The sequence below is a fragment of the Dipteris shenzhenensis genome, chromosome 8 (genome assembly GCF_047967505.1).
Source record: "Dipteris shenzhenensis isolate YYH24624 ecotype China chromosome 8, Dip_SZ_1.0, whole genome shotgun sequence".
Taxonomy (NCBI): Eukaryota; Viridiplantae; Streptophyta; class Polypodiopsida; order Gleicheniales; family Dipteridaceae; genus Dipteris; species Dipteris shenzhenensis.
Genome location: NC_141603.1, coordinates 18,550,748 through 18,578,016, shown reverse-complemented (window position 1 = coordinate 18,578,016; position 27,269 = coordinate 18,550,748). Strand labels below are relative to the sequence as shown.

At 43.6% G+C, this 27,269-nt stretch overlaps 1 protein-coding gene across 1 annotated transcript; it reads left to right on the top strand.

Moving 5' to 3' along the window:
* LOC147899219 (uncharacterized) lies at nt 1–26,962 on the top strand. Its single transcript, XM_087378255.1, has 6 exons — nt 1–1,871; nt 13,075–13,239; nt 13,450–13,557; nt 19,060–19,166; nt 19,257–19,349; nt 26,624–26,962. The coding sequence occupies exons 1-6, from the start codon at nt 444–446 to the stop codon at nt 26,943–26,945; spliced, it is 2,223 nt and encodes a 740-aa protein (XP_087234381.1). The 5' UTR covers nt 1–443; the 3' UTR covers nt 26,946–26,962.
* Nucleotides 26,963–27,269: the final 307 nt, after the last annotated feature.

Sequence of the window (27,269 nt, the reverse complement as noted above, 5' to 3'; positions counted from 1 at the left end):
TTGAGAGAGAATAGAGGCATGGAGCGACGAGGAAGAAGGTGATTCAGGGGAAAAGGTAGAAAGAGAAGCACAACAGAACGCGAAAGGGCGAGAAGAGCATCGCGGCAACAGGAAAGAAAGAAAGAGAGGGGCTCAAAGCGAAGAGGAAGAAGAAGAAGGAGACCAGGAGAGGAAGATTGAGGGGAAGCAGGTGCAGGAGAAAGATTCAGGGGCTTAAAGCGAAGAGGAAGAAGGCGAAGAAGAGCAGAGGCAACAGCAGCAGCAGCAGGAGCTGCTGAAAGAGCCGAGAAAAGGATGTAGAAGAAGAAGAAGAAGAAGAAGAAGAAGAAGAGGCAAACCATGGAATTGCATCATGCTTGAGAAGAAATTTGGACGAACAGCGCGAGTCGATCGAGCAAGCTTCCGTCGCAGAGAAGAAGGTGCGTGCAAGACGCTGTAGCTACATGTTTCTTATTGCCTACCTCCCTCTGAGCAATCCCTTTGCCCTTCTCAAACCTTCCCTTCGCCATGAAATCGCTTGCACCTCTTTGCTTTCGCATCGCATCCATCCACGCCAGTTTTGGTTTCGTCGACTTCGGTTACCTGCTCCCAAATCTGGCCCCTTCCCCTTCATCGTTTCCATGGTTGGCGAGGATAGCTCTGCCTTCGACGCCTCGCACAAGCATGATGGCTACGACGAGTTGCAAGCGCTTATCTTATCCCCGCCTTACGAAACTAAAGGCAAGTCCAGGTTCACCAGCCTCGCACCTACTCTGTTGGAGCGGGAAGCACTGGCAGTGGAGGAAGGATCGTCCGATTTCTCACGTCGGGAGAGAAGCGCAGCGATGAATGAGCTGCTGGACCTTTTGGAGCATAAGGGCTTGCCTCCGGGATATGCATTTGAGTTTCTGAGGCATGCGACGGAGCTTGTTGACGAATTGATAGCAGCTGCGAAGGAATACCACACGAACCATGATTCTCTAGATGGTGGATGCGGGTGGCAAGAGCAAGAGGCTTTTGACACAACTATTTGCCTGGCAGAGAAATTTGCTGGAACGAATGCCTTCCCCGCGGGGGTTGATACTGTCGTGAACACTAGAAAAGGAGGCGAGGCCGGGAAAAAGAGATCAGAAAACCGGTTGGGTTCGCTTCCTTCAGACAAGTCTTCGAGCATGCGCGTTGTTGGAAGACAATCTATCAAAGTCCGACAATCGAACGCAGTCTCAGAGGCTCCTCTTGTTTCTTGCTTTGCCGAACAGCGGGGAATCCCGAGGCTTGTGTATTACTTTCACGTCCTGAATATGAAAGCGGTTGATATTCCGAAGGTACTCCCCTTTGTTGGACAAAGAATCGATGCTGTGATGGCCAAAGTCGAATTCCTGAGGTGCATTGGCGTCAGGGCCACTCACCTTCCCACTGTTCTAGCAAGCTGGCCGCAGCTGCTGAATTATGAATGCGACCAGCTCGCTCAAGTGGAAGAATTTCTCAAAGGCCTTGGGTTCACGCACAAGGAGATGGGAAGATTTGTGCAAAAGAATCCTCAAGTTCTGGGCCGTGATATTGAAAAGGAGCTTCGACCTACCTTGGAATTCCTAGACGATCTTGGGGTGTCTCCCACAGATATGAAAGGGCTCATAGTAAGACACCCTGTCCTCATTGCTGAGGAAGCCGAAAAAGTCCTAAACCCTCTCGTTGCCTACTTAGAAAGCATTGGAGTGAAGCGAAAACACGTTGGTCCTCTACTTGTTCGTAGACCAGTGCTTGTTACAAGTAACGTAGAGAAAGATTTATGGCCAGTTGGAGACTATCTGAAAACAATCCATGCAAGCGCTGATGATATTGATAAAATCATCACATCCTTTCCTCGGCTCTTTCGTTATGATCTTGGTCAGGTAGTCATCTTACCCAATATAATATATTGCCTTTCAAGCAGTTAGCGTACTTTTGGCCCAGGAAAAAATTGGGATCATTGTTTGCCAAATCTGATGCAAATATATATGATGGTTTGTGAAGCGTATCTTCTACACATGAAAGCATACACTTTATTATTTATACATTTCCGTGAAATTGTGCCAAGAAAATTTTCCATCCTTTAGGTTCCGCTTCTGCCAAGGGAAAAGTATATTTTGGACAAGTCAACCATTATGTATGGACCTTGGCTCTCTAAATTTCTCTGGATGAAATGTGTCATCTAGCTGGTCCCATTCACAACTGTTCTTGTACTATGATCAGGCAGCTACATAACTGTTCACATGTACTCAGCTCACAGATTCTTTTGATCGTTCTTTAGTACCACATACCACCCATTTTCTGGGCCCTGGTAGGAGGAAAGAGCCCGTTAGATAAGTCACTGAGGACATGCACATTGCAGTCTTGGATAGACGCGCCGCGCAACCATTAAATAGTGGTCAGCTACTTATGAAAGTTGCACCAGATTTTGTACACCAGTAGGGCATGTGGTAGGGCACCAGCCTTCCAGGCAAATTCCAAGTCTAACAACTAGATCCTCAATAGGCCATTCAGTCCATAAAGGGAGAATCTCAGGCATAAACTTCAGCAGTCCAATTCGTTGGCCAGTTAGGATGAGACGTACAGGTAGGGGTTTTCTCCCTTTCTAAGTCCTTCAATGGAGCACCACATGAACTCTTGCAAATCCTCTTGGGGTCTTAATTGCATTCTAACTTCTCTTGGCACTCACCAAATTGGACCAGTATAATATCTCTCTCTCTCTGTCTCTCTGTCTCTCTCTCCCTCCCTCCGTCCCTCTTTATTTATTTCAGTTCCAACATGTTTCTGCTGCATATTTGTGTATGTGACATCTGTGAGAGAAAATTGCCATGGATATTATATTGTATTGGTATGGGAGCTTCAAGAAGCAGCTTCAAAATATTTTGATATCAGGTTTTTAAAGTAGCTCAATCAAGCTTTGCTAAGACAAGCTGCTTCATACGAGGAGGGCAGTCAACTGCTGTTCCATTTGTACTTGTCATGTGGAGATCCAAGCCATTCTAGTGTTGTCACCTACCCACTTGTGAGCCCCCATATGAGCAGGACGTGGGGGAAGATGACTTACAGTCTAGGATGGGACAAAGGGATTGGTTTATGACTGCAATGTGGGCAGTAGATTAACTGCCACGTGGACAGTATACATACCTCCTTGTTAGATTAGTTTTAGGGCAGCCTGAAAGGTCACCCTGGCCAGCATCAATAGCTGGCAGAGACCCTGGAAAAGGGGATGTACGGTGGCTGATGCAGGCCCTGGTATGGCAGAGATGGCATCAGCAGCAGGACAATGTGCAGGCCTCAAAGGCAGCTGGTTTCAGGTAGTCTGCAGGTGCAGGTGGCTGACAGACTAGTTGGCCAGAGCAGGGTCAGCAGCCATTTTTGGGAGGCATTCAGCCCCTATATAAGGAGCTGTACTTGGGGGTTCCAGGTATCTGTTGGTGCTCAGCCTGCTGATCTTCTTGGAGGGTGAAGAGCAGTGGGAGCCATAGAGATCAACACACTGAAGCAGTTCTTGCAGACCCTGGTGCAGACCTACATTCTGTAGGATAGCATAACGAAGTGCGCTGGGGGAGCTTTGTCTGCAGTGAACCCTAGAGCAGAACTTTGCAGGAAAAGAGTGCTCTACCTTTGAGCAGCTGAAGTGTCATCTTCAACCCAGGCTCCACTAGAGTAGAAATAGGTTTGCAATCCTGAAAACCAAACTTATGCAGGAGCCTCTGTATGTACTGGGACTGAAGCAACACTATGCCTTCATCTGACTTCACAAACTCTATGCCCAAGTAATAGTGCAAAAAAGGAAGACCCATATCTCTCAAATGTCTGCTGTGGTCCTTGTCACAGTATCGTCAGACTTTCTTTTGACTTTGCATACACACTTAGTGCCTATGGGTTTCTTGCCATGGTAGATCCACTAGATCCCATGTGCCATTTTTATGAATTGCAGTCATTTCTTGTTGCATGGCTTCCTGCCAATGTTCATATTCTCGAGCTAAAGCTGGTTCATCTGCATCATAGAGAGTGCTCATACAGGTCACACCTGCATGCTCTTTAGCATTTCTTGCACCAGTCCATGTCCTCCTGGGTAGAGGAGCTGTTGCATCTATTATAAAGATGTAGAATTATCCGGAATTAGACAGTGGCCATTGTTGGTTAGTTAAAATGACCCTAAGGCCTAGTATTGCCTAGTTAGGACAGTTACCCAGAATTAGACAGTGGCCATTGTTAGTAAGTTAAAATGACCCTAAGGTGTAGTATTGCCTAGTTAGGACAGTTAGTACTAGTCCTAAGTCCTAGGTGCACTTACTATCCTAAATGGGCAAGTGCATATTAGGTGGCCACTGGGCTTGGGTGTGGCAAGGTAATACATCTAGGGGCCTCTAGTTAGAGAGGATCTGACGATGACTGCCTAGGCTGGGTGGTGAATTCCGTCTACCACAGTGAATAATGTAGTGAGAGTTTGGGGTAACGTAGCAGGAGCTGGGAGCTTACTCTTCTGCTAGGGAATTATTCCATGGCTACTCTCTCTTCGTGTACTGCTGCCTCTACTATGGGCTGATTTTGAGGCTGATTTTTCACCTGTCCATTAGGCATTACAAGTGGGTGGTCTTCATGGACCTCTGTGCTTAATAAAAGTAGACCTTCAAACATATTCTGTAAGTTACTTGTTATCTGTCTACTGAATTCACAAGTGGCTGAGGCGAACTCTCTGCCAAAACAACGTCTCTGCTGTCAAAGTTCTCTGGCATGGATGCCAGAGATGGTATCCCTTACTGCCACTACTTGTAACCCACAAATATGTATTTGATGGCCTTGTTATCTGATTTGCCTCTCATTTTTGAAGGCACATGAACATAAGCAAGGCTACCAAAAGTTCTGAGATGGTCAACCTTAGGCTTTCTATCATACCAGGCTTCAAATGTATTGATGATCTTCAAAGCCTTTGTAGGTCGATCACGCCTTTCTGAACAATGTGCTTTATATTACCATGCATCTTGCCATCTCCATCAAGCTCTTGTTCTTCCTTTCTGCAATTCCATGCATCTGTGGTGTGTATGAGCATAGTACTCTGATGCTTTATTCGCTTTTCTGCCAAGTATGCTTTCAATGCATCTGACAAATATTCCCCTTTGAATGCATCTGACAAATGCTCCCCTCCTCTATCTGCAGGGAGGGTCTGCACCTTACAACCTACTTCATTTTCAGCCATTGCAACAAAATGCTTGAACACTTAGCTTTGCTTTCAATGGGTAAACCCAAGCAAATTTGGAGAAATCATCAATAAAGGTTACAAAATATAGACTCTTTCCAAAAGATGGTGTCTGCATGGGACCACACACATCACTGTGAATGAGCTGCAATTTCTTGATAGCTCTTACTGACTTGGCTGTGCATTTTATTGAAGATGCACCCTTCACACGTATGCTTTGGTGGCAGCTCTAGATGAGGCATATTCTGTAACATACCATATTTCTGCAGCGGCAGTACTCTGTCATAATTCACATACCCAAACCTGGCAAGCCATAACTCTGCCTCATGTAGAACCATTCATGCACCCTCTTTTTTATCCCTCAAAAGAAGAAACTGATAACAGATTTTTCTTTATACTTAGCACAAATAACATATTTGAAATGCACAGATTTGTAGCATCAGCAGCAGTAAGAGTTATTTCACCCACACCTTAACTGGTTAGGCAGAATTTTTAGCGCAGGTGTCCTTTTTACCAGTTGGAGCTGCCCTCAAAGACTTGAATAGATCCCTCTTGTAGGTGATGTGTCTTGAAGCTGAACTGTCAAAGTATCATGGACCTGTCTTTCATTCACTTAGAGACATGTGCTCATTTGATGCATCATAATTGCAAACCAAAAAAGCTCACTCATCTTGTGCAAAATTTGCTGAGTCATCAGCTTTATTTTGCATCAGCAGTAGAGAAATCATAGCCAAGCCTGATTTTCTTCTTTTCTTTGGCCAATCTTGTCCTGCATTTACTTATATAGTGACCTTGCATCAGCTATATTTGACTGCTGTCTTGAAGCAGCCTTTAACTGAAAAGGATGAATTTCTACCTTTGCCCTTGTCATGGGCAGCAAATGCCTAATCATTGTCACGTATTGAGGAAGAGGCATTCTTGTTCATTCCTTGTGCAACAACAGACTCACTAACTCCTCAAACTTAAGCTATGTGTTGTCGGTTGATGTTCTTTTGTGGCAGAATTGACAAAGGCATATAAACTTGCACAGCTCTACATATTCAGCTGAATGGCTTAAGTCAATGGTTTGGTTAAATATCTTGAAGCCATGGTAAGTTGGACTCAATCTTTGGAATATTGAGATCGAGTCCCTTCTTGAAATTGGTCCCATTACCATGCTTCCAGAATAATGCATGTTGTCCGAATGGGGATGACTTTGGGTGTCCTGCAGTCTACCTACCAGGATCTTTTTAGGATGTTGCTCTCAACAATTGCCCGAGGAATGCTCCATCAAGCTACTATGTGTGTGGACTGTAAACCTAGCTCTCTTTGTTGCATGATGTCCTCTGAACTCTTGGAATCCTGCCAAGATCAGGACCTTTTAATTACCAGTTTTGCTAGAAAATCTAATCATGTACCTCTAGCTCACATCATGACTTTTGGCACCATGCTAGAAGACACAACGATAAACTACAATCCTCAAGCTCCTCTATGATGATGGAAGTTGTCTTGGTTGGGCTGAGGGTGTCATTAGGCCAACTGTTGTGGCCATGTCCTTTCGCAGCTTTTTGTAGTGAAGACAATCATGCTTCTTGTGGCCCTCCGCATGACAATAGTAACAACAAACTTCTCTGATGTACTTCCGACGCATACCTACATCTAAAAATCCATCGTTACTCTTTATATCCTTTACAATGCAATTCTCCTTGTTGGACTGCTACTGTTCCCATTTCTAGGCTTCTTCCCATTCGTGGAGCAAGTGTCTTTGAAATGTGCAATCTCTATACTTCTTGCTAAGGGCAGCCTTGGGTCCTAGAGCTCGTAGGTAGTGTTGTTATTTTTTGGGTGGAAACTATGAACATATTATTGGATGTCCAATTTGTGGCCTTTGAGATAGCTCGAAGAACTTGGTCTCCAAATGGTCCAAGTACAATGGTGATAGAAAATATGTATAGATGTCCTTGAGGAACTCCTCGCACTTGTATTGTGAAAAACCAGACTTTTCGAGAATGCAAATGTGTGCAATGCATGCAGAATTTGAATGTCAATTGGCCCTCCAATAGGGAAGAGCCCTCTCGTGAGAGTACTTGTTCTACATGCAAGGTGGGAGAGAGATGGTGGATGAATGCAATGTGGTAGAGAGAATGCTACGTGAGATTCACAATGAAAGGGTGATACCCTTTCATTAATGTCCCTTGAGATCACTCAAGTTCCATCTTCCCATTTACACCTACCCTTATGCTATGACCCATGCACCTACCATTCAATGCACTATAAGGGTTTCCCTTTCCTATTGCCCCTAGGACCTAGACACGTGTGTGCACATCTTTATTACTAATCATTGGCCAATGTTACATAGTTTTGGCGGTACTATTTACACCGCTTTATCGATCATAAATACAAACATATAACCGCACCATCAAATTGGTGCCTAACAATAATAAGGTGCTAATGACTATTAATTGACTAAATAATCATTTCTCTTGTCATGACACTCCCTCCTGCTTGAATGAGCAGAAGTCCTCTTCTGGATTATTACTTGTCTCTTCCTCTTACGTGCACTTTCTCTTGTTACTTCTACAATTGCATCGCCTCTTTATAATCTGCGAGTATCTGTGGAAAATCTGTAAAGAACTCTTCTTCCATCCATTGTGCATCACTAGCTGGCTGGTTTTTAAACTTCAGTAAATACATATATCTCTTCTTTCCACGAGTACTCTTCTCTTTATCGTACACGATCTGTTCCGGAGTAAGAACTTCAGTCCCATCTTCAAGTTCAGGTTCTTCTTGATGATGAGTATCCAAAAACGCAGAAATATCGCCATGGTATCTCTTCAAATTGCTCACATGAACGATATTCTTCATACGCCAATGGGCTGGTAATTTCAGCTCATACGCTCTGGATCCTTCTTCTGGATATAAAGCTGCTGAAATCTGAAATGGACCATAAAACTTCGGTGCTAACTTGACATGTTTTGTACTTCCTCTCACTGACTTGGTTCTTCTTTTTTCAATCTTTAGTAAAACCCAATCATCCTCCTTGTAATAAACTTCTTTTCTTTTTTTATCGGCTGCCTTGGATTGTTGAGCCTGGGCCTTCTTAATATGTTCTTTTACCTACTCAATAACCTGTGACATATCCTCAGCAAATTGGTCAGCAGCAAAAATTCGCTCCCCCAAGTGTGTTATTGGAGTGGGTAAACATTGCCCATAGATGATTTCCAATGGGGCTTTCTTGGCCCAAAGGTATTGGCTGAATGGACAGCATTCACTATTGGCTCAATAGTCACGGTAGATTTCAAGGGTGACAAGGTAGAAGCCTCACCCTCGTGCTTGGATGCCTTGTCTTTCCCTTTTACTGAATTCGTCTTGGCAATCTTAGCCAAGAGAACGGGACACTTATACCATACGTGCCATGGCTTATGTTTCTTACACCCGAAACATTTTCCTTCCTTAATCAACTTCCTCTTCTCTTCGTCCGTCATAGAAGGAAATGGCACCCATCCAGGACGTGATTGGCTGTTCACATTCCTTACAAGAGCTTTACCCTTTCCTTTATTATTTTTAAACCAGTTTGGTATCCTAAAAGTGGATATATTGTTGGTCTTAGATGATGACCCATCCTCCTTATTGAAGGGTTTACGAGGTTTCAATTTTCTCTCGGTTATTTCAGCCAACTTAGTGAGGTCCTTAAGCGTAGTCGGGTTAGACATTTCAACCTCGTACCTTACTTTTGGGCTTAAGGCTGCTAAATACTTATTTCTCCTATCTTCCTCACTCTTTTCGGGTAACTCTAGAGAGAGTTTTCAAAATCTGGCTGTAAAATCTGCATTACTCTCATTATCGAACTGCCTAAACCTCTCCCAACGAAAGGTTAGGTTCTCTTCATGCCTCGGTGGCATGAAAGTGGCTTTCAGTTGCTCCACAAACTTAGCCCATTCATGAATAGGCTCTTTTCCTGTTTGTAACAAAGACCACCACATTAGAGCATCCTTCTGCAAATGCGATGTGGCAAGAGCAAGCTTCTCTTGCTCGGTCTTATCTTAATGGGCAAAGTATAGCTCAAAATGGCGAATCCAATTGAGGATTTTGTCAACCTCCCTTGCCCCATCATATGTAGGGAACTCAATTCTCTCTTGCGGTTGGAATTTGGACCTCTTAGAAGTGGTACTCAACTCTTCATCCCCAAAGTTTAAAGTCCTCTTAGTCCCTAATCTTGTCATAATGGACTGCTCAATCATATTGCTAAGGTGAAAAATCATCTTATCAACAGGAGTCTTCTCTGTTCCTCTTGCACTTGGATTATAATCCATGTGTGCTGGGTTTTGAGTTGAAGGTGTAAACTCGTCACCTTGCTCTTGCACCTTGCTCTTGGCTGGTCTCATTTCTTTTTTCATTACGAAAGGAGAACTCCCTATCAAGAGGTCCTTGAAGGAGAGACTGCTGTAATCTATTTGTGGGTTATCATACTCAAGATGTGTGTAACTCTCACCTAATCCATCCTCTTCAAGAGGGGGTGAAGGTGTCCTTTTTCTCTTTGCTTAGGGTAATGGAGGAAAAGGAATAAGTTCATTGTTATATCTCCCTTCCCCTTCCATTCTTTCCTTTTAGTAATACAAGAGAGAAAATGACTTGCTGTAATTTCAAAAAAAGGGGTTTATTTTACAGAAAAAGTCAAGTGTTGTAGAGTTGGTGGTACTTATCCGACTCCCGCTTTGTTTGTGTTGAGAAGACACTTAAAATGACCTCCTCTTCCTTCTCTTTTAAGCTTTTCTTCTTGTATTTCTGCTGTAAATTGATACGCTCCGTTTGGGCTACTTGTTTTGAGTGGATTGGAGCTCTGATACCAAATGTGAAAAACCAAACTTTTCGAGAATGCAAATGTGTGCAATGCATGCAGAATTTGAATGCCAATTGGCCCTCCAATGGGGAAGAGGGCCCTCGTGAGAGTACTTGTTTCTATTTCGACCTACATGCAAGGTGGGAGAGAGATGGTGGATGAATGCAATGTGGTAGAGAGAATGCTACGTGAGATTCACAATGAAAGGGTGATAGCCATTTCATTAATGTCCCTTGAGATCACTCAAGTTCCATCTTCCCATTTACACCTACCCTTATCCTATGACCCATGCACCTACCATTCAATGCACTCTAATGCACCCTTTCCCTTTCCTATTGCCCCTACGACCTAGACACGTGTGTGCACATCTTAATTACTAATCATTGGCCAGTGTTACATAGTTTTGGCGGTACTATTTACACCAATTGATCGATCATAAATACAAACATATAACCGCACCATCAAATTGGCGCCTAACAATAATAAGGTGCTAATGACTATTAATTAACTAAATAATCATTTCTCTTGTCATGACATGTATTTGGCTATCACTAGATCTTTTTTAAAAAATTTTCCCCAATGAAAAGGAACTTCTATTAACACTTGAAAAACCAACCATAGTACATACAAATCAGCAATACCAATAGGTGCTGACTATGGAAAAGGCTGAAGGAAGCTTGGTTTTCTCATCAGAGAAACCAGCCTGTTTCCAGAGAACCTAGCACACTGCCTAGGGAATCTCTGGAATAGGAGCAAGCAACCAAGAAGCTGGGCTATATCCTCTGTTGAAGGTACAAGGCGAGCGTGGCTGCCTCATGTGCCTGGATCCTAGCCACAAGCTGGCCCTGAATCCGGAAAGTGAGAAAGCATGCCCACCCTTTGTGAACCATGCGACCATCTCCCAAGCGAAGTCTCTACATCCGCTGGGTGCTAGCCACTATCCTCAAAGCTGTTGACCAAATGCTAGGCATCCCTAGAGACAGCGGGGTCTCGTCTCTATCACTCAGTCCATGTAGCAGTGGCAGCTGCCATCCACCCGCATCTTCTCTAATCGTGGGCCGATGGGCAGGCCTCCATGAGCTAGCATCCAGAGGAAATGAGAGATCTTCCTTGGTCTCAGGCTGGTCCAAAGACCTCTCGGGGGACCTTTTGCTCCACCCAGTGTGTTCCCTCGAGGGGGTCCAGGCTGCTGCCTCCGTCTGCAGACATCGGTCAATATGTGTCATATAGGAGAAAAAGGGCACCTTCTCCACTGTCTGAGTGCCCTACTGGAGCAGACCAGATGTTTATTTTAATGATTAGTCCGTCTTTTGTGTTATTAAGTGATAGCTTCACTTCTGTTATGTGTACCATCTTGAATCCTGCAACATAATTATTTCCAGGGATGTCATCTTTGGAGAGAGGGAAAGTCACTATACTGTCTCAAAAATGCAGTCAGACTTTGGGATAGATAAAGAGGAGAAAGTGGAAGAAGATGCTTCCCAACCTTTTGTCACCCAAAAGCGAGCATTATCTTGAGGATGAGGACTTGCAGTTTCAAATCTTACCCCCACAGGTGGAAAAATACTAGCACCAACAATTGCAGCAGCCCAAAGAAGCTGAGAAAACTCCTGAGAAATTACCGAAATTGCATGTGAGGACAATGGAGAATGCAAAAATTGCAGGACAATCCTGACGGTAGAAGGAGGTGACCAACCAAATTACAGCATCCAAGGGAGGGTGCAAATGCAGCCCTTATGATCTCAGAGTTTTACTCAGGCAGAGAAGCATGTGCATTGGAAGAATTCCACGTGAAAAAAAATGGATGCTATTGTCAAGAATGGCAATTAAAATCTTGTGGACCTTCCACCTGGGAAAAATGTGATAGGATGAAAGTGGGTGGACAACAAGAGAGTCAAAGTAGATGGATCTATCGGCAAGTACAAGGCAAGACTAGTCGGCAAAGGGTACCCAAGGAAGAGGGGTAGACTTCATAGAGGCTTTTGTACAGTTGCAAACTCGGTGAGAACAGTCTTTCTATGGCATCACATTTCTCATGGCCTTGATGGCAGATGGATGTCAAATTGGCCTTTTTGAATGGCGATCTAGATGAGGAGGTTAATATGGATCCACCACTAGAAGGGGCAAGAGCAAAAAGTTTGTAAGCTTCAAAAGTCACTTTATGGTAAGCAAGTACCCAAGGTTGTGGCATATGAAGATAGGTATCTTTTTCAAAAGCTTTGACAAGGATGTTGCTGAGGATTGTAATAAGCAATCTTCAGTTTCAATCATACAGCAGTTTCAGTGGTTATGATTCTGCTCTATTATGGCATTGAGCTATTTTCATTTCCTATCAGAATCCTCTCCATGAATTCTTTAGCTGCTTAGAGGCACACGATGTTCTTGAAGTTTCAGTGATGATTGGCTTCAATCTCGGTATAAGATCATTTTACTACATTAAAATAATTTAAAGTGCCATGTTTTGGTCATTGGCTGTGGTTTTACTCCCTAGTCACGCGTTTACTTTAGAATCTGTCACAGCATTCCTTAATAAAATTGGCCACAAGAAATTCTTGTTGATGATGGTAGAGGACACCCCAACCCCAACCCCCCATTCCTCCTTCAGCCTCTCATCCAACACAGATTCACACAGTACACACAATAACAGAACAGAAACAAAAACTTTTCTTACTCTTTTAGGAATTCTTCTTTGAAATCCCAACTTGACTGGTATGCATAAATAAAAGCATGTGTTTTTCCCTGAAGTTAGAGCTACATGGAAGGAAAACTCTATTGACTATGATCAAAACACACCTTTGCATTTTGTTTTTCTTTCTGATAGAAGTACCCAAAATGACTTTGCAATATAAGATTGCCACGTTTTAGCAAGAATGCAATAATGAAGTCTTGTATTGCCGTTAACAAAACTGATCCTGGTATCTGAGAATTGAAGGAAAAAGTTGACGTGGGCATTGCCAACCTGAAATCATCTCTTTTGTCCACATGTTTTCTTGAAATAGATGCTGTCACCTATTTTTTGTTTCCCCATAGTTGTAACCTACTACTGTTTTTGTTTTTCGCACAGGACTTTCAACCAGCAGTGTTACACTTGGAAAATCTTGGTGTAGATTCAATTCTGATGGGGAAGCTTTTTCGCAGGCACCCACAATTGCTTAAGAATCGTCTCAATTTTGAGTCGAAGACAAATTTTCTTGTGGATTTAGGATTGGATAAAAAGGACCTTGGCAAGGTGATTCTGACATCCATTGTATGCATTTTTTTGTCCAAATATGTATACAAGCTCTTTCAAAAGTTTGCAAGCAATTTGCCAGGTGTAGATTAGCATCAATATGTTTTTAGGTTTAAGATGGCTTTCATTTTAGATGGTAGCATAGGCAAAACATATCTTTGTAATTTTCAACATCACCTTCTTCATTAAGTTTTTTGGTGTGGTGTCCAGGTTATATACAATGCTCCACAACTTCTGGGGTTGAGTGTTGAAGACAAAATGCAGCCCACAATACATTTTCTCGAACGTATTGGAGTTAAAGGGTCGTCTTTACTCAAGGTCTTCATTTTTTAAAATGCTATCATCTGCATTTCTTTTCTGTAAAAGAGGATTTACTGTACGGTATAATTAGAGAAGAAGATGAGCCACAAAGAATACGAGTTAGTGAACTAACAAATGGGATGTTTGCTTGCAATTCAAGCTGTTTGGAAAAGTAGTTAAGAGTCATAAGAAAGTGCAGCCCACAATACATTTTTTTGAAAGTATTGGAGTTAAAGGGTCGTCTCTACTCAAGGTCTTTATTTTTAGAAAAGCTATCATCTGCATTTCTTTTCTGTAAAAGAGGATCTACTGTACAGTATAATTAGAGAAGAAGATGAGCCACAAAGAATATGAGTTGGTGAACTAACAAAGGGGAAATTTGCTCCCAATTCAAGCTGTTTGGAAAAGTAGTTAAGAGTTATAAGAAAGTGGTTTCACGGTTGACTGGTTTTGAGTGTGCTCTTAGTGCTTGAGGATGCATTCCATATCTTTACAATGCATGGCCACATTTTTTGAGGAAGCGCAATATAAAAGTCTGGGCCTTTGTCCTGCATATCCTTTAGCTTTAGAATGGCCTTGAAAGTACAAAACTAGTTTTATCCCCTAGTTAGTATTCAGTTGTGTCATCTTTTTTTTTCTAGAGAAAAGAAAACTCTATTAATGCTTAAAAACACCATACAAAACTGCTGAGCTGAGAATGGTAAGTACAAACTAAAAAGAAACTGGTTGCCAACTAGAGGAAGGCCAGCCTATTTCTGGAGTGCTCCCAGCTCACTGCCTAGGGAATCTCCGAAACAGGAGCTAGCAACCAGGGTGGTGGTCTATACATCCAGCGAATACCCCTCGTGCTGAAAGGGTGTAGAAGATTCATGCAGGCAAGGCTTTGCACGCTCTTGCCTTTTGGTGGTCGCTCTCGATACTGGAGTACCACGCTCCCAAGTGGTGCGCAAGGTGAAGATGATATCCTGCTAGATGGCAACTTTTTTTCCCAGAGAAAAGAAATTTCTATAAATGCTTGAAAATAAACCCCGGTGCTTTCAGCCCTCTAAAGTAGCTGAAAAACCTGGTAATTACAAAGGCAGGGCTGTTAGAAAACACATCTAGCTTGTTCCCAGGGCACCGTCTCACTTCCTACGTTGTCTCTGGAACGGGGCCTAATAGCCACGGAGGTGGTCTACACATCCAATGGATATCTCCCGCGGAAAGAGTGTAGAAAATCCCTGCAGGTCAAACCTTGTAGAAACGGTCCTGCCGGGCAGTCCCTCTCGAACTTGATGTGCCACCCTCCTAGGAAGCGCGCATCATGAAAACGATATCTTGCCAGATGGCCTCTAGGGTATCCGCTAGAGTCGTCAACTGCCCCCCCATCACCTGACTGCAACGAGCAACCCAAATGTTCGAGGCGGTTATGCTGGCCACCGTCTCCCAGACACTATTCTCTAGTGAGGACGTTGGTCATGAACAAGGTGGGTGCTGCTGTGTCAAAGGCCTTTATCCTGGAGACCTACTGGCCATGGATCTTGTAAGCTGGTGACATTGGGTCAATGGAAAAGGCATGCTCACCTGTGTAAGCCACGCTACCATCCCCAAGTGAAGTCTCTTTGCATCTGTTGTGTGTTGGCCACATTCCAAAATGTTGCTAGCTAGATTGTTTGCGCAGCCCTACTACCCACAGGCAGTGGGGGATCGTCTCTAGTACTCCCTCTGCACAACAAAGGCATCTGCCATCAGCTCGCATGTGCTCTAGCCAAGGACTCCATTAGCCATCAACCTGAAGAAATAGATCTTCCATGGCCTCAGGCTGGTCCAGAGGCAAGACAAAAAATGTGAGATGACCTCTCGGGGACATCCTGCTCGACCCAATGGCACTCCCTCAATGGGGTCCAAGCTGCGGCCCTCTAACTATAACCGACAGATTTAGCGAGTCGTGTAAGAAAAGAAGGGCACCTCCTCCACTCTATCTGACTCTTCAACTAGTACAAGCTAAAACCACTCCCCTGGGTCCCACTGCAAGTCACTTAGAGGCAGGCCCTCCGAAAGCCAAAGGCGCCAAACTGCTTCCTTTGATCCCGCGAGAACTATGTCTGGGTCTATGTGCCAGGCCTTGCCTAGACAGCCTACTACCCTAATCTACTGCCACTCCAGCTCCGAATCTCCCACCTTGCCCCCCTCACTCTCTGACTCAGCCTGTAGGAGGCCACCTGGTCACACCCTGTAGAAGTGGCGATGGCAAGAGAGTAGCCTCTTGGAAGAAGCGTATCTGGAGGGGCACCCCTGGCCAGGAGAATTGACCGGCCCAGTAGTGCTGGTTCCATGGTGACCTAAGCCCCTCCCACCAAGAGTCTGGGATCGCTGCCTCAATCTCTATCATCTGGGTGCTTGCCCCTCTTAGGTGAGAAAGCGCGTGTGCCTTTGCTGCTACCTCTCGCGGAAGCCTCCTTCAGATCCTAGACAACCTCGCCAGGCCGGTATCCCACTGTGCCCAAGCAATGTGTGTCCGCTGTCCTAGCATACACCCCTCCGAGTCTCGAACCTCTGGGTGCCACATAAGTGGTTGACAGTCAAACTCCTCCTTGCAGGACGGGCTGGCCAGAATGAGTCCACTGGAAAGGTGTTGCCAAATTCTAAAGAGGCTCCTCATCAAGAGGGAGCCCTTCCCTGTGAGGGGGCCCCCCGAAAAGATCCAAGTGTGTGATTGCTGCCATTGCCCCCCTGTACGGGGGCTGTTCCCCAGGAGCCCACGCTGTAAGAGGAGTTTCCAGGGCTTTGCGCACGGGGTGAGACCACAGATGACCAACTTGCCCAAGAGGGCTCTGCTCTGCATCTCCGGATCAATGATACGCAAACCTCCTCGTGCCTACGGTAGAATCACTATTTGCCAGGCGACTTTGGCTCCAGTCGTCCTTGTGCCATCCAAACCTGCCCAAAGAAAGTTCCGCACCAAGTGGCACAGCTGCCTCATGCTGTCCCGGTGGAAGCACCAATGAGAGGCAATGTATCAGGCCGTGGCGAGGAGGACCTGATTAACGACCAATGTTCTACTTGCGAGATAGAGTTTAGCTGAGTGTCAATATAGGAGTTTTTCCACACGCACTCTAGCTCCAGGGCAACTTGCTGCTCTGCTGTAATATCTAACCCAATTTGGCAGCCAAGGTACCTCACAGTTTGCCCCTACGTAATCCATTGATAGCCAAAGTTCGAACCCCGATCTCGAACCTCCTGGACCGCCTCTAATCCCGTGAAGAAGCCAATGGATTTGCTCCAATTGATTCGAGCCCCGGACGCTTCGCAGTGAATAGCTAGAGCGCCCTTGACCGCCTCTAGGCTCGTTGTGGTATCCTCGACAAAAAGGGCTGTGTCGTCTACGAACTTTGAATCTAGAAGCTGCTCCTCTTGTCCGATGGGAAGCTGCATTGCTCTAAGGACTGCTGTTTGGGAGCACAGGAAATCTCCCAGGGCCTTAGATACAAAGAGAAAGAGAAAGGGGGCGAGAGGACAGCCCTGTCGAACAGACTGGAGAAAAGGTCTCCCCCGTGTAACCTCCGATGATCACTTGGCTGGAGCTCCCTGCATAAAGAGCCGATACCCCTCGAATCCACCTGTTCGAGAAACCTAGGTGCTGCATCGTGCCTTCTAGGAAAGACCACTCCACTCTGTTGTAGGCCTTCTCGAAATCTAAGAGGGGAACGGCAAGGGGCTGCAAATCCTCCCTGGCCCAATTCAGTGCCTCCCAAAAAGTGAAAATGTTGTCTAGGATGCTCCACTCCTGCACAAAACCTATCTGCGTGTCATGGATAATGTCTGGGAGGTGGGGTCACAACCGCAAGCTCAAGACCTTCCAAGTTTGGTCATCACCTTGGACCAACTTTGGTCATCTTCTTGAACCAGGTCCAGTCATCGGCTGGTCAACACTATGGAGCTGTATTGATGCTAGAACAATTGTGGAAGAGTGCTTATGCAGTTGTTTTTGAAGGTTCTGGGTCCCGCTGATGTACAACAGCATAGATCAACCCTCATCCTACTTATCCGAAGTTTTAAAGAATTTATAAGTCAAGTCTCATCTAATCTCAAGTCTTGTAATTACCCTTCTAAGTTGGCCAAGACTCACCAATGTTGAGTCCATCCTTAGCTTTTGTATACACTCAGCCTCTTTTTTAAGATTGCCTCTTTTTTAAGATTGGAACAAAGTAAATGGGGGCTAGCCACCTTAGCACCTCATCCATTGCGTTTCCCTTTTGTTTGAAGTTAAGTTTGTTATTATTTTGTGAGAATGTGCTAATCCAAGTGATAATTAAATAAACACACGCATTCAATTAGGTGCAACATGTGGGCGCTACACACTCACTAGGCCTACTACATCAGCACGTAGTGATAGCCTCATGGTTGAAGTTTGGGTGAAAATTGGATTGCTAGTGATATTCATAAGCATTAGAACTACAGTCCACTCTAAAATTTGATTTCCAAGGATCCAGTTTTATGAGATCTCAAAGATAAGGCCAACTTTTACTCAGCCTAATCATAGGCTGTATCACTGTCCATTTTGACAAGTTATTTAGATGGTATAAATTTCAAGTTATCATTGAACTATAAGTAGAAATGTATTAGGAGTGGGAAAGGTGGTCCTGGTTGATGGTTCTATTATCTATTTATTTCTAAACGCTATCCTTGTGTGATGAATGGTTGAAATTGGATTGTAAATAATATCTATGTAAAGGAAACCATGCTCCCATGTGCACGCCTCTGGCAGACTAAGAAATTAGAATCAAGCATCGAATACTCTAGCATAAGTTGTACAAAGCGGTGATTGTCTAAGGAGCAGCCATGTTATCAAGGAGGCTTAATGAAGTTAGGGTGTTATGTAGTTCACTCTGATATGGATCTAAGGTATGTGATCCATAATCATTTACATTTCTTACCTCTTAAAAGGTTTAATCTTTCCTAGGTTTACAAGAATAAGTAGGCCTCGGTCACTACTGTCTGTCCATGGATCTGGCAATGTCTCTACATAGATTTTCAGGATTTATCAACATCCTACTAGATTTTGACATACAAATTTTAGGCTGAGCCGAACTGGACTTTGAATGAACTAAAAGGCCTTGCCTATCATCCCTCTATCATCCAAAAAGAATAAGAAGGAAAGATACAAAGAAAAATGGCAGCAAACAAAGGAGGAAGCACCTTGCATCTATTCTGGGTAGGAGCTGAAAAATGGCAGCAAACAAGGCAGGAGGAAGCACCTTGCATCTATCAGGATTTGTCTATCTTCCTTACTCAACCTCTACTTCGTTTTCTTTAAAACAATTCTATTTTTGTCTTTGTGTGGAGCAAACTGTCATTATTATGTAATAAGTCCAGACTACGTTTCCTGGAATTTTGCACCACTTGTGTCATTGTTTACTACCAGTTTAATTTGTGTCAAATCTTGGTGCGTTCCCTCAGTTAGTTTTTGTTTGCCCTGAGGTCTCACTTGCAGTTCGATATATAAAGAGCCCAAAATATTCTGAGCTTGCCTTCCTGCAGGTCATAAAGCGCAAACCCATGATTTTGGCGCACAGCATTGATTCAAAGCTTCAACCAAATACAGAATTTCTTGAGAGATTGGGAATCAAGCCTGATGATATTGGCAAGTAAGATTTTTACAAACCTATCCCAGTTCTAGCTGTTCTTTGCTGGAGGTTCTGTGTTGATAGGGATATTTTTGGGACCTTGTTTGACAGACTAGTCACTCGGCATCCACAACTGCTCACTTTGAATGTGGAGAAGAATCTGGATCCCACTGTCACATACCTTGTGGAGTTAGGATTTACAAGGTATTCTTTTAAAGACTTGTGTAGAAAGTTTCTTGCATAGTCTATATTTGGTGATTGTCTCCTGCATGAAAGATCCTTTTGCTTTTCCTGTTTCTTGAAACGTAATACATCCATCTGCAAGAATTTCTTATTGTATGATTCACCACTGAACCAGCTAGAGCAGTAAATGGATGTTTCCTATTAACATCATGTGTATGATTCTAATGCTTTCCATTGAAAAGGCTGACTGTTGTGTGCTTTTGTTGCATACCTTTAGCAGAGCGATTCTTTTCACACACGTATTGTGTGGTAGAAAGAAAACATTATAAGAAGTCAACAGGATCTTGAAAGTGTGTAGCAGAGATAGACTTGGGACATGAAGGCCTTCAAATGGAAATCTTGACCCATGGTTGGGGGATACTTGCTTCAATATTGGCCAAGCTCTTTAATGCAGCTTTTAGCAATGGATTTCCTACTTCTTGGACCATCAATATCATTTTTTTGATTCACAAGGTGGTGGATCCACGGATGCTATTGAAAAGACAATGATGATATCCATGGATCTCATAATACAAAGGGCATTTGAATGCACAATGATCCTCTGGCTTGGGTCTCCAGCATCACGTAGATTCGTCTCTCACGTGGACGGTGGGATGCCCTTTGCCAACCTTGTCTTAACTCGTAGCCTATGTGAAGTTGCCCGAAACTGTCAAATCGAGATCATCAATGCATGTGGGAGATGAATTTGGGTGTAGCCTGGCAGTATGATAAACATCTCCACTGAGATCTGTAACCGGTCAGTCCCGTATTTGTGGAGCTACAATAGGTTCACCTCCTGGCAGATGAGCGGAATGGATGGAGCCTCAAGGCTATAGTGAAATGTTGGTAGTATGTCCATCTATAGTCCTCCCAAGCCTGCAAACCATCTACCTGTTTGAGCGTTGTCTCCAATGTCATATCTGAACTTGTGGCTAGCAACGCAACTGGTGCCATCTGGATGTCGTGGTACCAAAGTCTCTAACCCTATGGAGATATGTAACCACTTGGAAGATTGTATCGAACTATAGAGGGGTAGCCCCAAACTCTTGATACTACAATCTGCTGTGGGACTGATGGCTTGCTACAGATCATCCAATTGAGAAGCATTATCTAAAGGTCTTTTTATGTGGGACCAATCTGTCTCCAACAGCTCTGTTTCTTGAAAGGGACTACCATACATCCCAGCTGGTGAACAAGCGAATCAAATAAAAGAGACTTGGTACTGGGGTCTTGGAAATGTGAGTGAAAGCACCTGGCTAATGCGACATATACCCTCTGCTCAAACCAGCTTGCATGGCTGATTGCATCGTGAAATCGGGCCCGAGAAGAGAATTGCTAGATATGCATAGGGTGCAACAATCTCTACTGGTCCTTCTTGAAAGGTAAACTGCTCTCAATGTGTGGCTTCCCGAGATGTGCTGAAGATCGTAACCTGGTTTAATCCAAGTTGACCTTCAAATCATGTGTCTCACCGAAATATCCAAATGCCATTGGAGATCCTCAGCTAATGAGGGGATTAGAACCACATCATCCGCATATAGAAGCATTGGGAACAAGGAACTAGCTAAGAGTGAATCTACTCCTCCCAATGATGTGATGCGGGGACACAAGGCCAAACAAAGTTGGCGACAAAGGAAAACCTTGTTTGACCCTAGTCGCACTCATGATCTCTTCTAGCCTCCTAGTTGAAGTCCCAACTTTGCTTGATAGTGCTTATATAGTGTCCGACTACCCAAATGATGTCTTGACTGCATTCTAGATCCAGTAGTCATTGGAATAGTTGGGCTCGTGGTACTATATCAAAGGCTTTGCACAAATCCACAAAAACTGTTGCTTCTGTGCATGGGCCTCCTCACAGCTCTTAGCGTGAAAATGTGATCCATTCTAGCATGATTTTCCCAGAACCTACGTGCCCCATCACTTTGAATCCCTCACACTCCGCAAAACAGCTGACTTGAATGGTAAGTGCTGATGCATAAATCTTGGACATAACATGCTTGATCATAACAGTCCTGTAGTTTTTCAACCTCATAGGATCCCCTACCTTGTGGATTGGGATAATTGGTGTTAAGGGTCTAGGTGCGATGAAAACCAATGTAAATTGCTGCATTGAATAGCTTTGCTAGGATTGAGACTAGGTTCTTAATTCCATGTGTAATGTGCTCAGTACATAGCTCCTCCTGATCTTTGGCTCGGCTAGTGTGTAGCTTGAGGTTTGCCTGTTAAATGCCACCGATGGTGAAGAGTGAACATGAAGTGGGATGAGGTAGTTGTGGGAGGTTTGATGTAGGTTGGTGGGGGACGTCAAAAGGTGTGCCCGTGTAATTGTGCGAGATGGTTGGGTCTATGAGAAGGGATGTGGACCTCTACTCGAGAAACTTCTATTACTAAACATAATGCTTAGTAATTATTCTTCATTTTGACGGATAAGTCTCTTTTCTTCCTATGGACCAGACGATGACACTCATATTTGGTTTGTGTCTTAGCCAGAAAATGTTGCTTGGTTTTGAGTCAGAGTTGACATCGCAAGGTCTTACACTCATCATCGCACCAGATCCAATGGGAGGTGGGCGGGTAGATCCAGTGGGGTATGTGTGTGTGTGAGTATCTGAGAGAGAGAGAGAGAGAGAGAGAGAGAGAGGGAGGTACGCACATGTTTCGACTCTTACACAAGGGTGCTGAGTTTGCAAAGTGATGTTGACCAGCCTAGTAAAAGATTGGGGTACTCCTGGACAATGCTCTCTAGCTGCCATGATTATTTATCCTCTGGTAGTCCTTTGCATCTAATGAGGCACTCAATGTATACCTTGTTGTGAAGTAATCTATCTCTAAATCCCACAATGCGCTTTTTTGATAGAGGATATGACCTTCCTCGTCCATAGGTGGCAACTCTAGAAGAAAGTGCACATGCTGGCCCACATTTGATTTCAGCAAAGACACATGGAACATATTGTAGATCTTGTGGGTGCATGGTAGCTCCCATTGGTACGCTACTCCCCAATCTTGCAGATGATCTTGTAAGGGCCATTATACCCATGAGCAAGCTTTGTTTTGGTATTAACCTGCAGTGAAGCATAATGATTTTCGTGGAGGCGTGAATGCACACAATCCCCCCTCCTTGAAATGAAGTATCTCCTATGCTTATTCGCATAGTTCTGCTTGGCTTGGGCATCTTGCGTTTTTGTTTTTTTAGAAGCTGCAGCGCCGCTTTGTTGTCCTTGCATTGCTCCAGGATGCTACTGCTTCAGTTGCAGTTATTTGACATTTCTTCATGCAGCCCTTGCTACCTACATGGCAACTTGCGTACTGCCTATGTGGAAGCCCTTCAAATACCTTCAGATCTGTCCCTGTGGCATCTCTTAGTTCCTGTTGGTGCATCTTCCCCATGCTCTCCTCATTTGGGGGCTCACAAGTGCGGAGGTGACCCAGATAAACCCAACAAGATGGTATGGAGCCTTGTTTATGGGTTTACGACCAGTCTCCAAAACTAGGATATGATCGAAATCTATCTTTGGAGGTAACTGACATAGCATATCAGCAAAATCTGAGAGGAGTTTCTGCATTACCACATCCTTCACATAGGGAATGCTTCCCGTTTGAGTCACAAACACAGACAATGCATAAATGGCACTTTCTTTCTTGAGCTATCTGGCCAACTGCCTTGCTGAAATAATGGATGTCAAACCGTGCAAGACCACTGTTGAGTCATGGCATTAATACTAAAATCCCCCAGGGATTTCATCCAATCACATCCTAAGACAATGTTGATTGGACCCATGTCTAATGCAAAGAGGTCTTGTGCAAAATCATATTCATGAGAGAGTCAGATCCTCGCATCTTGGCAACAAAGCTGATCATATGCTGTCCATTAGCAACCTCAACTCTTGGCCCATGTTCTATCTCTATGGCGACAAGCCCCATCTTTTGCAAGTTCTTGGTGTTGATGAAATTCTGTACGCTCCCTCTGTCCACAAGCATATGAACTGCACCCTTAATGTCGCCTTTCAATCTGAGTGTCTTGCACTCATCGCACCCATCAATGCATCAAAAGATATTGAGCGAAGTACTGGCTGATCATTCCAATATTGCTCCTCCTCATCTACAAGGGCATTTCCATCAGCATCATTTCATGCATGGAATGGCATAGCAGCATGATGCTTAACAAAAGGAACTGTAGGAGTATGACATGGAATAACACTGTTGGGCTGAACCCTTTGTATGCGATGGCATGCCCTCCGAGCTGAGTAGTCTCACTTGGATTAAAAGGAAACTCTGAACTACTCTGGACTAGTATCCTGACTCGTGTGCTCCACCTATCTCCTTGTGAGTCACAATGAAACCTCCCAGTGCTCTCTTAAAAGGAAAAAGTGGAAATAAATATTTTCATAACATTGTGGAATATTGCTTTGACTTCATAGATTTTGAAAGACAGAAGCTGAAATGTAGAATATTGCTTGAGAAAAGATGAACACATGATTAAGGGGCCAAGGCAGCCAAAACCCCCCGCCCCCCTCCGCCTCCCTCGGGCTCCTTTTATCCAGGATCTTTATTACAATGCGATACAAGACCAAGGTGTTGAAGTAAAGCTTATCAACACCTTCCAAACTTGAGACCAATCTGAGAAATTAGGTTATAGTCGGAGCTATGTGTACAAGACATGAAAATAAGATTCAAGGCTGAGCAGTAAGTCTTACACAGAAACAGCGTCTCAAACAATAGCCTAGCTCGGGTGCTCAAGGCTCCAAGGGCTCTCCAATCTTGAGGGAAAATGCCTGCACAATGACCACTGCTTCCAGACATCAGTAACACTATTGTCCTTTCTTGTGATCATATTGGATAGGGTAGACATTTTGCTTGGGATGGAGTGGTTCTTTAGTAATATTGATTATTGGAACCATGTGATTCAGTTTCAATAGAATGAAAAGCTGTTTGCTCTTCACAGAGATCTTGGAGGACCAATGGTTAAGATGGCATCTCAAATTGATTTGAATTCATGTGTTTATAATAATGGATAATTCTGTTTCGCTTTGGAACTTATCATTCGTTGCAATCTGGAGAGTGAATGCTTTTTGGTGCGTTGAAAAACTTGAGAAGTATTTTGATAATAATTTGTGTTCTTTTTCTGAAAAGCACACCTTTGAAGCATTTTTCTCTTGCAATAATAATGATAATGTGTTTGCTTTCTCGAGAAAAAGCAAACAGGCTAAGGACACAACCAACTATTTTGCATATGGAAATGCTTCAGCCATGGATTTGGCTGCCCACAATGATGAGTCAATGATGGGTGAGCAGTGTGCGCACGAACTACCCACTGCTCCATATATCTATGATGTAAATCAGCCTGTTGAATCTTATGCTGCAGCTACTAAGATAGCCGACATAATTAGTCAGAGCTCTTGGAGTGTGGATTCACCCAGGGCTCAACTACTCTGTGACATTATGTCTGAGTATTCAAAATGCGTTTTCAAAGAAACTCCCCATGGGTCTACCTCCTATGAGGAACGTTGACCATAGAATCAAAATCGTGCATGATGCGCAGCCTATGTTCAAGCCGTTGCACAGGATAAGCTCGAAAGAGGAAGATGAAATTGCGTGGCAACTTCATGAATATTTTCGACTTGGTCAAGCCCAGCCCAGCAAGTCACCTTGGAATGCACCAGTGCTATTAGTTAAGAAGAAAGACTCTGGTATTCATCTATGCATAGACTATAAGGGTCTGAATCACTTGACGAATAATAACATATATTTGCTATCTCAAATGGACAATCTTATCAATTGGCTATGTGGAGCTAAGTATTTTACTAAGATTGATTTGAGAATGGGTTGTCCCCAGATAATGATAGTTGAGAAAGATGTCTTCAAGACCGCATTTCCCACGCGATTTGGGCATTATGTTGCCATTTGGACTCACTGGTGCACCGACATTTTTCCAGTCAGCCAATGAACAAATTATTTTGTCCATATCTGGGAAAGTGTTGTGGTCTTTTTGGATGACATCTAAAGACTCTCTTTGAGCATGGAATTCTGGATGCCATCTGTAGATAGTATTTGTCTATACTCTGGAAAGAGCAAAGATAGTAAATGTAAGATCTTGAAATAGGAATTCACATACCTTGGACATGTCACTTCTAAAACTGGTCTCCGTATTGACTGTGAGAAAGTCAGAAAGGTATGTGAGTGGCCAATTTTGAGATCCATTCAAATTCTTTTGAGGATTTGGATTTGCGAACTTTTGAGAAGGGTAACTACAATAAGTACCGACCCATAGTGTGGATAGAGGAGCTTGATGCCTGTTTAATAACATGGTGTTACATCAGCTCCTATGTTATTGATAGCGGATCAATAACATGGTGTTACATCAGCTCCTATGTTATTGATAGCGGATCCTAGTAAAAACATCTGTGGTTGAAACAAATGCGAGTGACTAAGCTGTTGGAGCATCTGTCTTGTGGCTGCGAAGGACGGGAAGGGTTTCCAACTGCTCCAGTAGAACCAATTTATGGGGGTGCAGAATCATGACTGACATCCAAATACAATAGGATAGTCATCTGGAACATCAAGATACCTCCACGGACCCAATCGCCAAAACTCACATGGGAGAAGTTGCCTTGGGCGAGGCTTCAGTCTCAGAGATTGAGAGAAAACTGAGGGAGTCTCATGTGCTGGCCCCATGGGAGCTGTGCCTTGAACCGGTGGAGGGGTCTCCTTCCTACTGCCATGTGTATCTTGTCACTACGGGTAGCCCTCTCACAGGACTCTCCCCTTCCTTCTATGCTCTTGCTGCAAGAGCGTGAGGTCATAATCTAGGTATGTCCCAGTCCCTCTAGTGTTGCCCTCATACCTATGAAAGTAGACCTGTCCGCTGCAGTTCAGAATCTGACCACCATTGGCCTTGTTTTTGCATCGGCTTTACCCACTCTCAAGGCTGCCTCAAAGTTGAGATTAATATACATCTTGGTAATTAATGCTTCAGTATTGGCCATCGGGGTGTCACCCACTGCCAGTCCTTTTTTCTGTATGTTTTGAAGTTAAATAAATACTGGCAGATTTTTAAGCTGTAATCTCCTAGAAAGCTGCTTCAATTTTTAGAACTCCTGACACGTCCTTTTGAGTTGAATTCTGCTGTCTGACCAAAGAAAAGTATGCTATTGGAAAAGTATTCAATGTAACAAGATTGAGTCCTCCATGCACAATATTATTTTTGCTTGTCCTTCAGTTTCTGCTATTGCAGTTTGACATAAGCATGCATGTACCAGGGAAGAAGTTGCGGATATGGTTAAAAGATTGCCATCTCTTCTAGGCTTTAGCGTCATCACTGTTTTGGAGCCAAAGTTTAGGTATCTTGTTGATACTATGAAAAGATCTCCCAAAGAGCTTGTAAGTTTCCCCCAATTTTTCAGCTATAGTCTTGTAAATCGTGTTATTCCCAGGCATCAAGTCCTGGGAGAAGCCTGTCACTCGCATTCTCTAAGTAGTATATATGTTTGTAATGATAAGATATTTCAGAAAAAGCTGTGCAATTGGAAACTGGTCTGTAATGAGACTACAGTGAATCCTTTGAAGGAATACCGGCCTTAATTTCTTCATTATATTAAGCAGAGTTTGCCTCAAGATTCTCTCAAATTGAGTTTGTGATTGTTTTGCCAAGTAGAGCATTTATGCTGAAAGACTGAGCTTTGGAGTGATCGATGTTCTGATTGTGAAATTTTATGCGACTCCTTTGATCATAGTAGATTCCTTTTCTCATATTTAGATTTTTGTTTCATTAATTGTGTTGATGCCTTCTCTTTGTTTCTTTTTGGGTCATTTTCTGCACATTGATCATATCAAAGTGCGTCAGTATATATTTTTTGCATGTTGATCGTATCAAAGTGTGTCAGTATATATTAAGTCTCATTTTCC

Excerpts from the sequence above, each read along its gene's own strand:
- LOC147899219 (XM_087378255.1), top strand. The coding sequence starts at position 444 with ATGTTTCTTATTGCCTACCTCCCTCTGAGCAATCCCTTTGCCCTTCTC. Across the intron at positions 19,167-19,256 it reads AAGCCTGATGATATTGGCAA|ACTAGTCACTCGGCATCCAC; the intron begins GTAAGATTTTTA and ends CTTGTTTGACAG. Across the intron at positions 19,350-26,623 it reads GTGGAGTTAGGATTTACAAG|GGAAGAAGTTGCGGATATGG; the intron begins GTATTCTTTTAA and ends TGCATGTACCAG.